Source organism: Pezoporus wallicus, unplaced genomic scaffold (assembly GCF_028554395.1).
Source record: "Pezoporus wallicus isolate ANWC-B61680 ecotype Strahan unplaced genomic scaffold, APGP_CSIRO_Pwel_v1 contig_7905, whole genome shotgun sequence".
NCBI lineage: Eukaryota > Metazoa > Chordata > Aves > Psittaciformes > Psittacidae > Pezoporus > Pezoporus wallicus.
Genome location: NW_026638110.1, coordinates 211,021 through 224,483, shown reverse-complemented (window position 1 = coordinate 224,483; position 13,463 = coordinate 211,021). Strand labels below are relative to the sequence as shown.

Sequence of the window (13,463 nt, the reverse complement as noted above, 5' to 3'; positions counted from 1 at the left end):
CAGAGAGGAATAGAATCATCTCAGAGAGAGAATGCACTTTCAGTAATGTAAAAAAATTAACAGATCAAAGATGTAAATAAATTCTGAAGTAAATGGAAGTTAGTTTCTTAAGTCTTGTGGGGAAGCTAATAGTGTAGCCTTGTCTCCACTCAAAAGTTCTGCAAGGATACATCTATGTCTTATTAGAGCCTTGTAAAGGTTAGTAATTTTTAGGGACTGTTGGGTAGGAAAATTGGAACAGGGACATAATATTGTCCCTTCACAGTATTAAAGTAAATGAAGGAGGAGACAATCTGAAGATAAATATTTTTTCTCTGCATGAATTTCTTTATGTGGCTTCTGTTCGCAATGCAAGATGATTCTAAAGTTTTTAGTCTTTTTTCCTCCATCTTTCAATGTTGTATCATCTTAGGCTATTATTTACACAGAGATAGGTAGAGGTGTTTGTTTCTTTTTTATTTTACAATATATAATAAGTACTGTGGTATTATACAAATGTGAATCTCAGAAATTACTAATTGGCATGCTATTCTCCCAAAGAAGAGCTGAAACATGTCTATGTTTAAAGTGCTAATATTGCTTTATCTTCCACAGTATCTTGAATTCCCCATTAAAGTCAGTATTTAACTAACTATAGGGTGAGAGGCGTTTGATGTGACTTCAGGTTTGCATAAGTTGATCTAAGGTAACTAGCTGTCTAAGCTCTTCTGAAGTTAATAAAAGGAAGTGGTAAATTCAAAGACCAAATACGTGTATGAGCAGTAGATATTAATTTCAAGATGAAATAAAAATGACTGGATTAAGACTGTGATTAGCTAGCTGAGGCTGGACACCAAGTTTTCAAGTGAATTAACCTAATGGTCAATTTCCATGGCTGAAAGTCCTTAAGGAAAAGAAAACATAATCTTTTGTTAAGGAAGCCAGTGTAGAAAGTATCTGTTTTCCTTCTGTTTTGGTATTCTTGTTTTCTAACTTAAAATAGTGGGAAAAAGGGAGGGAGCTTGGGTGTTCTTTTGAGGGTTTTATTTTTTTGCTGGGGTTCAGAAAGTCAAACATAGAATCATAGAATCACAGACATCTAGTATTGCTTTCTGATGAACAGTTATTGTGCGACACTGTTGGTAGTGGCTGACATTATTCAACAGAAGGTCATAAATTCCAAGTCAGATATGCTTAACTTGTTCTTAAACAAGTAATAAAAAATACTGCCATTCATATTCTTGGCAGTATCTTTTTGCACATTTGCTGTGATTGCTCTTAAATGTTCTTTAAATCTAACCTATTTTCACATTTTTTGGCTCAGGTCACAGATCCTTATCCTAATGTCTTCTGAGACTGAGCACCTTCTTTCATGTACATGGTTACCCTGAAGGTATTTTACTGATAAAATTCACAGACACTCCATCTACCACATGTCCTGTGTGTCACACTGATTTCAGTCCAGTATTTTAGAACTGGTCATGCTGGAGCTACACAAAAGAAAAAAAAAATTGCTCAGTTAGCTCAGAAATTAACAACACTTAACACAAAAATCTTAGAATATGTCTATTCTGCATAGACAAGTACATGACATTAATACTGTGATAATGCAGTTAATTTTTTAGAGATCAAGAGTACTGCTAGTCACTCAATGGATCTTTTCGGAAATTCAGTACTTCCCCACAATAAGGGTTGCAGTATGAATAGTGCTATCTGAAGCCTTTGATAATCTCTTGTCATTTTCTCTTCTCTTTTAGCTGATGGATGCACTGATTGGTCTGTGGATTACAAGAAATATCAAGTTCTAGTGGGAGAACCTGTTCGTATAAAATGTGCACTCTTTTATGGATATATTAGAGCTAATTACTCCCTTGCGCAAAGTGCTGGACTTAGTTTGATGTGGTACAAAAGCTCTGGACCTGGGGATTTTGAGGAACCTATAGCTTTTGATGGAACTAGAATGAGCAAAGAAGAAGACTCCATTTGGTTCCGACCAACAATGGTACAAGACAGCGGGCTCTATGCATGTGTGATAAGGTACCATATTTTATATCCTGCATTTTAATTAACCACTATGAAACAAGGGTCTTAATAGTGAGACTTTTGTGCCAATTAAAAATGTTTTCTGAGCATGTCCATATATACTTACAAACATTTTTTTTTACTTTATACATTTTTTCTACTTATTATCTTAAGAAAAGAGTAAGTTTTCAGATAGCAACTACTTATTAAATTGGGATGAAAATAAAAAAAAAGCAACAGAGAGAAAATCTGAAAATTAAGCCTTACAAGCAGTCTTATCTTACAAGTTGTGCTTTACTGAGCAGAAGGTATTGTTAATATCCCATTTTAACAGTTCTGAACTTACAGGTATGGCACAGATAATGCTTTAGGATGTAATTATTTGAAGACAAGACTTCAATATGATACAAAGTTTCTTTTGCTACTAATTCTTCTGTTGAGATATCTGCTGAAATACAGCAATGTAACAAATAACTTAGTCTGGCTATTGCTTCCACTATCTTATTAGGGGTTTATTTATTTGTTTTCCCAAAAAAGTTCTTCTCTCAAACCAGCTTAAAATGCTGTTTGATTGTCACAGTTCTTCTTTTTACAACTAAAGTAATAGTTCTGACCAAAAAAGTACCACTTCAGATCTCATTTCAGTGTAATAGTAAAACATAACTATAGTCTTTGGTTTTGCAGCTGTATTTTCAGGAGGAGAGATCCTAAAATGTAGTCAGCTTGTGTGAATATACTTTGTTTGTAATAAGATACATGATTCATCATTTGTTAAAGAGTAGGCAGTATCTCCTGCTGAATTCATCCATCTTAAAAAAGAACCAAAAGTCATGTAATGGTATGGAAGAAGTTGTCTGTCAGCTCTCATTTTAGCAAAAGTGGAAGAAGAAGAAAATACAGATAAAGTTAATTCCATATAATGCATAATTTAGTCAAGAGTATATCATTTTCTTCCATGCACTAGAGAAAAATGAAGACAAGGCAAATAACTAAAATGACTTGCATATAATTTCAAAACAATAGCATATATTTTTTTCTTTGTCTCTCAAAAGATGTTCACAGGTTAGCTTTTATTGTTTCCTTTAACAGAATTCAAAACAACCAAGTTGTACAGGTAGTAGTAATATGGGCCTTCTATCTTTCATGTCATCATTTAAGTTTGATTGTAACATCTTATTTCAAATTGTACTTCAAATCGCTGTCCTGCAAATGCTTACCTCTGTGCATATAAACAACACACGGGCATCAAAAAATTTAAGCATCTAGATACTAAAGAGATGTACGTGAATTGTTTACCTCTTCAATATCCATTGTTTTCAGGACAGAGAGGAATTTAGCCACCATTAAAATATAGCTAAAACTTTATTTTGTTACACAGGGATAGGTGTCTATTGCTATTTTAGAGACACTTGGCACATTACCAAGACATTTGCAAAGAATGACATATATGGCATTAGATCTGAAGGAAGCTGAATGTGGGATACATTTGGGCAAGCCACATGCCACTGCACATCCACTGTTAGGTAAATAAAATGAGCTTTTTGTGGCTTTTCAGCTAAACCATTTGCTGGGCTCCATCAGACAAACTAACAGCTACAGTAGGAGTTTAGACATAACACACAGGTATATGAATGTAAGTGGGTCGCAGAACTAAAATGCCTTAAGCTGAATCCCAAACTAACTTGCATATTCCTGGCACATACATTGAAATGCACTGGTTGATGTGAAAGTTAAGGAACACATCTCTGTACTCAGAGCTGTCATGAGACTGACATTTTAAAATGTTAAACTTATTTGAAGACTATAAGGTAAGAATGTAATGTGATTGAATTAATTTATAATCTAAATTCTTCTGAAATGCAAATCTAAAATAGTGGTTGAGGGTCCCAAAATTCATCAAACTGACATAAAAGCCATCAGTTCAATAAACAAGGCACTTTTTTGGTAATTAGATTAACATTTCCAAGATTCTGCACAAGTGAGTGTTACAGATGTTCCTTTAGAAAAGGGAAAGAAAAGCTGCAGCTGAGATTCTTTTGTCACATTCTAAGAAGCATCAAATATTAGATGATCTGTGGTGAAGTCTTCCATGACTTTTTCAGAAGGGTTGAATCTGAAAAGGGCATGTGTGCTGTAACCCAGAAAGGTTACAAATAGAGTGGAGAGACTGAAGAGAATCTGCTTCCTGATGACTTCCTGGTGCAGTTATGGTAGGAACAAGTAAAGATGGGCAAAAGGTGCTATGTTTTTAGGATGTCTTTGGGACAATTCAATTGATTCTTGCTTTCCAAAGCAATTAGACTAATACCCCCAGACCAAGACAGATCTAAAGCTTTCCTAGCAGAAACTCCTTCATGGTCCTTGTTCTGATCCTTGCTTCTTTCTCCTCTGCCTTCAGAAATCACCAAAAGGCACCCAACAGTGCCAAAAATGAAAAAGAGGTTGTGTGTTTCCCAGCATACTGAAGATTAAAAAGGTGAAGGCCCTGCCCTTCTTTCTCTTCTCTTCTCCTCAAGCTTTTCCTCTATTTTGATTAAATTATAAAAAAATCCCATGACTTCCACTTTATCTGATAGAAAAAGAAAGGAGAGACATCTTTGTTGGAAGTCTTTGGGCTGGGGCTTTTTTACTTATCAAAGAAGTGTTCATGTGTGCAATAGAAAATTTAGTAAATGTAAGAGAATGACATGATGACAAAATTTAAAAAGTGAAAAATGTTTGGGCTTTAATTCTTATCTATGAGGAGAAATATTTGAAGAAAATTTAGATGCAAATCAGGTGAATTTTGTTTAGATTGGATATAAGGAAGATGCTCTTTACTGTAAGAGTGGTGAGGCACTGGAATGGGTTGCCCAAGGAAGCTGTGAATGCTCCATCCCTGGTGGTGTTCAAGGCCAAGTTGGACAGAGCCTTGGGTGGCATGGTTTAGTGTGAGGTGTCCCTGCCCATGGCAGGGGTGTTGGAACTTGATGATCTTAAGGTCCTTTCCAGCCCTAACTCTTCTGTGATTCTATGAATGTTTGGAAACTTGTTAGAGAGAAAACAAAATCAATCAGTTAAAATAAATAGGTGAAAGTATCAAGGAAAAATAAGTAGACAGTACTTAAATAAAAGTTATCTTTTAATGTAAGTTTTCCAGTATGCCTAACAGTTGTTTCTTTCTTTTTTCCTTTTTTTTTTTCTTTTATTTTGGCAGTCTGGTAAATAATTTTACTGAAATGCATACTCCTAGACAAAAGCACTAGTAAGAGATTTTCAGGTGTGGTGTGCTGTGGGTTTTTTTGTTGTTATTTGTTTGCTCTTTTTAAAATAACTTTTAATGGTAATATTATTGTTCAGGAGAAAATCTTGAAAATGAAGAAGCATTAAAAAAAATAATAATCCAAGAACTGGAAAAATCTTAAGATATCTCTAAGCTCATATACATGGCTTCTGATTTCTCTGTATTTTGGTCATGTAGCATAGCTGATTTATTTTCCTTCCTATGTCTAGCTAATGAGGACCAGGCACTTCCCCCTACTCCCCTCCCCCCCAAAAAAAACCAAAACAACAAACCAACCAACCAACCAACCAAAACCAACCAAACAAAAAAAACCACCAATAACAACATCCCCCCCCCCCCCCCCAAAGTTTTAAATATAAGAACAAACAAATAAATAAGGGGAATAATGGGAAGACTAAACAGCCGTCTCAATTATTTTGAGGACTTACATTACTGCTTTTGAGCATAAATTTTATACCTCTCCTTCTTGAAGAAAAATAGTATCTCTCATCGAAAAGAGCAGCATAAGTTACAGGAAGGTGGATAAACAAGTGAAGAAGAAATGGAAGAATAAATTATTAGCTGATAGAATTGTAAAGGTAAGCTATCAGTATTCTCTTGTTGGAAAACTTTGTTCTGACTTAAATCTGTTTTGCTTTTTTTTTCATCTGTAAATCTTAGAGAAAAAAGAAATCACTCTGTTTTTCTAATAGTGTCTCTAAACAGTTTTTGCATGGTTAATATTTTACCCATTTTTACTGTGGCAAGGTTTCTTACATACAAGTGTTTTAAACAGAGATAGCTATTCAGATGCATTATCCCTGTTTTTAAGGGTATCTTCCAGTAGTCAGACAAGTCCATCAAAATTTACTAATCTGAAAGACTTCTAATAAGAATGGAAATTTGAGAATAAATGCTAAGGCAAGTCTCTATTCTATACACATTTATTTTTTTAAATAGCAATACCTTTTTGCTAAAAAAAAATTAAGATCCAGACCCTCAAGATAGTATATATCTTGAAAAAGAGTTATTGAATGTTAATCTGTTTCCTGGGACTGAGAAAGAGGGGGATTTGGATTGAATATTTTCTAAAAACGGTTTTGTCAAGAATAGTTTGGTTTAGTAGCATCCATTCTCAAAGGTACATATAGATAAGATGTTTGACCAAATAGTTTATGATATCATTATGTGGTAGCTGATAGCTGGTGATGATGAACTGGAGCAAAAAAGAAAGAGATACTCATTTACGCAGCTTTTATTGTAATGAAATACAGCCTTGGAAACAGGCAATGCCTGGCAATGTCAAATAGCAGGGTTTCAATAGAAGTGCTGATACACATGAATCAATGGTCTAGTGTGAAAAGGGTAGAATATTTGGAGAAGTCATGTGAGACCTCAGTGTCTTCAGGTTTGATGTGCCAGAAGCAATAAGATAACATCTTGTAACACCTAAATTGTTGGGATTCTGAGTATTTGTCTTTCTTGTTCTATTAGGGTGAAGTCAGAGTTCAGATGTAAGCATAAAATAAATAAAGATCCATGTTTGCAATGACAATATTTCATAAAGAATAGTTTTATCAGTTCCAGTTTGAATGACTAAAGTGTAACTCTTTTGCAGTAAATATATCCAGAATTGATGATAGTCTGAAATCAGTGGGTTTATTTTATTTTTTTTTATGTCTTCCAGACATAATGCTTACAAGCAGACATGGGAAGTAAAGAAATATTTGTAACACTGAAAATGATATTATGCCAATATTGCCACTGTAGAGGAAATCTAATGACATTTGCATATTTAGTGCTTGCTCAGTGCTGCCATCTGTCAAAGTGATGTAGCCTGGTGCTGCTGATTTCAAATATGAGACTGACCCAACAGATCTTGAGGTGTTTAACTGCAGAGGCTGAGAAGATGATCCAAGGTCAAGATTGTGTCTATCATCTTAAGTCAGCCTTTTAATGCAGGAAGCGTTTTGATATAGCCTCAAGTGCTAAATTTGGACTTCATTTAGAGAGTTAATCAAGACTGGACAGCGCAGAGGGCTCCCATTTTCACTTACTGCTATAGTCTGTGCTTGTAAATGCACACGCACATATAACCACACTTGCATGCCCCCATATGCATACATATATTTTTATATATATATATGCATGCATAGTGAACTGAGAATGAATGGAAAGAAGGGATGGTCTAAATACAGCTGATGAGGACATGCTTGAAAACTGGGTTTAACTTTTGTCTGTGACAGATTTCTTATGTGAGCATGGCCAAGTCATTGGAAGAAATTTGGCCTTTCTCTTTTTTGGGGACACACTGTGGATTCTGCCATTCTTTTTCAGGATGCACTGGAAAGAACCTCATGCCTTAGCATGATTTCAAGTTTTAGTTTGATATAATGCTGATGATAACAGCTATGCAAATTAAATTTGTTAATCAGCAGGAAATCTTTATAATATGACCTTGCCATGATTCTGGCATTTATGTTTTTTAGCCATGCATGCTAAATATTGATATAAACTATTTAAAATACATGTCAATATATAAGGAGATAAGGTGGCTTTATTTGGTTTAGCTGTTTTGTCAGAATTAATTTTCATACATATATTAGTTGTCTGAGAGTGAAAAAGATCCCAACATTTTATATTTAATGCAATTATATAATGGAATTTAATTCGGGGCTGGGTGCAAAAAAAAAAAAAAATTTTGCCTGATATTTTAAGTTACTTTATGATATCTTTGAAGAACAGAACAAACTTTTTGTATATTTTCAGTTTTTTAAAATATATAGTGAAAAGAACAAATAACAGTTATGATTTCTTTTTCCCCCTTTGAAACAAGTTTTTCCACTTCCTAGCACAAGGTGAACTGGATAGATTTATCAGCACAGGATAACCAACTGTACAATCGGCTTTGTTTGTGTGATGTTCTTGTGTTTTTAAGATCAAGTTGTCTGTCTTCTAAGGGCATAGAGTACAGATTGAAGTTCATCACCTTCAACTGTGGTTTATTAAAGTGACAGATTGCTCATTTGAGCACAAGTACTGATGTCTGTACAGTGGCATTTTTATGACATGCTTTTGTAGTATTGTAGTAGTGTAGTATTTGTGTAGTATTTGGGGGTTTTGTTTTCTGGATTGTTTTGAGGCTTGGGTGGGGTTTTTGTTTGTTTGTTTGTTTATGTTTTGGGGGGTTCATATTTTTGTTTTTTTCCTCCTGAAATGTCTGTCTACCTTTTCTGGATGTTATGATTAACCCCACTAGGTATAAGCAGCTTGGTTCAGTGTTTGGTCCCAGGTGTTGTTCTGCCTTAGTATTAATTCTAACCCTACTGTGTTCTTGTAAAGTTTTATGACAAATTAAGGGAATTCTTACAGTATGTGTTACCTAGCCTCATGCCCACACCAGGCAGGTTGGGGATATTTATATGGTACTAGACGGGCCTTGAATTATGCATTCAGTGACCAAATAGGATGCCTATAACAACTCTATAAAGGGGGGACAGGAGGGGATGGATGATATTCCAGTGTACGAGACATCACATCTGTATGCCTTGGTCTTTCGATGTCTCGTAGCACCCAAAACATGTCCTGGATAACCAGTGGGGCAATATTTCAATAAAGGCTTGTGGAGAACTGCAAGGTGAAGTGTTGGAGAACATAAGTGATAAGGGAAAACACAAGTGATTTTTATCCTATAGGCAGGTCAACCTCATTCAGGACCTGGGGGAGAAGACAGAGGGAGGGAGTGTGCCGTTGGTATCGGCAGTTGGAAAGAAGAACATGAACATTTCTTTGGCACTTCAAGAGAAATCTTTCCAATACTTAAGGACAAAATTTAAGAAACTACAGCCTTTCACTTTTGCAGAGAAGCTGCTATTGACCCGATTTCCAGTTCTTATTTCATCTGTTATTCTGCATTCTCATGTTTAACATTGTGCTCTGTCATTCAGAAAGTGGGCTTCAGTTGTTGTTGCTTTTTTCTTAAACCAGCAAGAGCTATTTCTCTCCCCCACGATTACTAGGAAAGGTGCTTCTGCGTTTTTGCTGCCTTAAGAACTGGAACTGTTCACCTTCATGCATAGATTTCAATATGTATATATGTATATTATTTGGAGATAAATATATATGAAATATACATGCATGCATATGTATCTGCAGGTAATAACGGAATTAATGTTTCTGAGGCCCTGCTTCACAGCTACTCTCAATCTAGATGCCATGAACACTATTTGTACATGTTACAAGTAGCAGTCAGTAACCCCAGCTGTGGTATATTATTAAATGATGAGCACATAGTCAAATACATCCTCATGGTTGTGTTTTTACAGATAAGAGGTAAATGACAGTCACAGACAGCCTCTTTATGTGTGGCATTATATCTACTAAAATAGCTGTAGTTCATTGTATCTTGACGATTGTTTAAAGTATGACTGTTAATGTGGCACTTTACTCCCAAAGGTTGAATTAAATGCATTCAAAGTTGTGTTCATTGTTAGTATTACATAATAAAGGTAACTTTGTAGCCAAAAGCAAAGATGTTATTAGCAGTTTTCTTGTTTCTTTTTCATGTTTGTGAATTCTTGGCAAAGACAAGGTCTTACAAAAATTTAATTTATTTCAGCATAATATTTCAGCATAATATTTACAGTTAAGGCAAATGAAAAATAAAACTCAAAACCTTGTCCTTTTATGGAAATGTACTTCCAGAATGCCACACTCAGTGGCAGGGAAAGAAGGGTAAAATACCTAGACCTCCTGGCTTTGTATCTGTCAGCACCTGAACAGAGCAGATACTCAGTCTCAGCAAACCCCAGGTCTTTCTACTGGAATGCAGACAAGGGACATGTGGGATGCAGTATAGTGCCACATAACACTAACAATAAAGTGTAAAAAATCAAAAGATGAGCCTTCTGAACAAACATCTTTACTCAGTTTACTACAGGAGCACTGAATATGCAATATTCCAGGACTGAAAGGCATCAGTTTATCCTACTGTTCCCACCTGAGCTGAAAAAGAGTCTGTGCCCTTAAACTAATGCTTTTAGAAACAATTCCTTCCTAAATAAGCAAGGAGTTATAATATTACCGATGTGGGGAAAGTATGAGTACTTTTCCAAATCAAACTGTTCCTTCTAAAAGTGACTGAGTTTTGACTGAGATTCTAGCTTCTTAGGCACTGGAAATTGTCTGGTAACTCCAGTGGGACCTGTACAGTTACCAACTCATATTAAAAGTTTCAGAGGTGTTAAATATTAACACATTTTTTCCTTCTGTCATTGCTAGGTTGTTTTAATTTGAAGTGTATTTCAAGTGTTGCTGGTAACATCCTTTAACCACATGGAGTCTTAACTTGAATGTGGGGATACTCAGTTAAGCAGCTGGAACTCAGGATTTGAGTCTATATAAGTTACACATGGAGTAAGCTAAGATTTTTCTCAGCTGCTTATACATTCATTCCAGTACATGTCATTTAATGGTCACTTTCACTCAGTCAAGGTTTATTTGAGGAGAGTTAATCTAAGAATAGAAAAGTGCAGTTAACTCTCCAGTGAAAAAAACCTAGCTCTTTATGAATTGTTTGGCTCAAGTTTTCAGAACAGGGCAGAAAAAGAAAAAATAATTTCACTGGGAGGTTGTAGTCAAATATTCTAGTTTGAAAGGTGATAGGTTAATGAAAAACTTGGGTAGTGCAGTGATAAAACTATGTATGAGCTTATAAGGAAATTAAATCCTTTGTATTCAGTTCAGGATATTCAGTAAGTAAAACTGAGACCTGCATACTAAGTGGCAAGATAGAAAGATGAGATCAGAGCACATTTACTGGGGATTCTACATCCATTGTACATCCAGAGTACCAAATAAGAAGAGGAAGTGGCTGAGTGGAGGAAAGACTAGGGAAAAAGAATTGTGCTCATGCTATCTAAAGATAATATTGTAATATAGGTATGCAGAGTGTCAGGATTAAGGAAACTTTAATTACTGCATTCCTTTACATGTGATTTTTTTTTTTGCTTCACTTTTTTTGTTCATGCATTTTAAATCTACAGATTGCATGGCAGTAGAATTGTAGGGATGTAATTTTAATGGGGTATGTATATCTTGTTAAAATTAATATGTCATCTCTGATTCTTCTGTGAATTTTACCTCAGGCTCTATGGCACTGAAGGTAGAAAATCTATTAACAAATTAAACAGATTTAATGTTATATAAAACTTAGTCCTTGTCCTTAAAAACTTCTCTAAGATGGTGACGAGATTTAATAGAAATGCACCCAACTCTCCAATTTCTAAGTTTTATTGTTCTCTTGGGCCCCCATATAGGAATGACCAGGGCAAGTGTTCCTGTACAGGCAAAACTCAATACCAGTGGTGATGCTGACAATGTGTCTGATCTCCCTGGCTGCTACTTGCTGAAATACCCTCTCCCTAGAAGATTCCCTTCGCATTAGCATTGCTTCCAGGTTTGAAAAGTTAGTCCCTTTTCCTGCTGACAGCAACGTTGCATTAATTCACACATCACTTGAAATCTGATGACCTCAGATAAATGCAAGATCTACAGGACTTTTATGATACACTGATAGTAAATACTCCATTCATGCTTACTGAAATTGTTCATTTTTCCATTTGCCTCTCAGCTGCTGAAGCATGCATACTCCTTTATGGGCCCAAGTAACACCCTCTTAAGCTTGCGGCTGTTCATTATACAAGGGTTGTTATATTAGGACAGTTGTCTGGCCTGAAATAGTGCCCTTGCTTTTGAAAAACTGTTCAGTTTTAACACTGTGAATAGTTTTCCTTGTTAGAGAAGTTTTCAGGGTTTTTTTTCTTATTTATTTTTTGTGGGAAAGTTTATTTGGGGGATCATTCTAAAACCATACAGTTCCCAGCATTAGACTTTTTAGACACAGAGGGTCTTCAGCAGGGAATGAAGGAAATCAGGGATTCTCATATTGCTCACCAGAGAAAAAATACCCACTTGTACATTAGAGTAATAAACCAGCAGTGTATGTGATAATGGACCATTTGTTTAAAGTGGTACTTCTAAGCTGTACTTTCTCACTCTGAGAAAATTCCTCCCACATATCTTCAAATTTATGGGTGTTCAGTGCATGAGGAAAAGTGGCAAAGGCCAAATGAAAGGAAAGCAGCTAAAGTAGAAAAGTTTGGGTGAATTTTCACCTCCCTTTTTGCAACATGTGCTTATAGGCAAAATAATAAGATCAATGATATTAATCAGTAAATACCATTTCTGTGGGCTTGATATAGTCTGAAAAATTTGACCTGTATCACCTTTCATGATAGTTACATTTTGTCAGTGAAAAAAATGCCATGAACAAAATGTAAGAATAATACATTAAGATCCAGATTTTTCTGAGGCATACTTCAAGCACTGAAAATCAGAGTTCCCCAGTCCCACCAGGGCAGAAGAGGCAGGGCTGGTTGCTAGATGAGTTAAGTTGTGCTGGACAGTGGGTCCCTGCTGTATCTCTCAAAGAGATGCAACTTACGTGTGTGTCTCACACATAACATAAAGTGATTTACATGGGGCAGCAGGTGTTGTCTTATGTGGCATATGGGGGCTGTCCAAGCATGTATATTTTCCCTCTAAAATGATTGGAGGGGGAGTAAAAATATGGATGAGGCTCTTATCGCAGGCATAATAATCTTGCATGAAACATAACAGCAAGTATATTATGAAAATCTTAACTTTGGGAAACTACAGTGAATCCTACTGTCAGTTTCTCTTCTCAAAGTCTCATTTAAATGGAGACTAAATGAGCAGTTTGCTTGTGTTTCAGTCCCTTGCTGCCACTGAGAAGATCATAGGCATGCAGTAGTTTCTTTGAGATCCAAGTTTTACTCTTTGGTATTTAGAAAACACATAAAAGAAATTTAATTTGAATGACAGGATATTATAGACTCTCTTGTTTCAGGAGTGTGAAGACTGCTAAAGGGGGAGTGATATTTTTGAGTGAACAGCTACATGATTAATAAAGTTTCGAGCATTTTATATGCAGTAACATCTGTCTCTTTCTGATTCTTTAATAGTTCTATCTGGAAGAGATGTGAGAACCAGATTTGTTTGTTGCAGTGTGTCAAATTTGCGCATTTTACAAGTTACAATACAGAAATTATATGTCTTTGTATTCAATTAATTTTGAATTGAATCATGGATGCTATTTCTTTTAAAAGTATGAATAATC

The 13,463-nt window shown here is 35.4% G+C and overlaps 1 protein-coding gene across 1 annotated transcript in view; it reads left to right on the top strand.

Moving 5' to 3' along the window:
• Window positions 1–1,412: 1,412 nt before the first annotated feature.
• LOC130599151 (interleukin-1 receptor accessory protein-like 1) overlaps window positions 1,413–13,463 on the top strand; it is a gene marked incomplete at its 3' end in the record, with an annotated part of 162,546 nt that continues 150,495 nt past the window's right edge. The window contains exons 1-2 of the mRNA XM_057409395.1: window positions 1,413–1,419; window positions 1,737–2,016. Of these exons, the coding sequence (XP_057265378.1) occupies window positions 1,413–1,419; window positions 1,737–2,016 (287 nt within the window). The remainder of the gene's footprint in view (window positions 1,420–1,736; window positions 2,017–13,463) is intronic.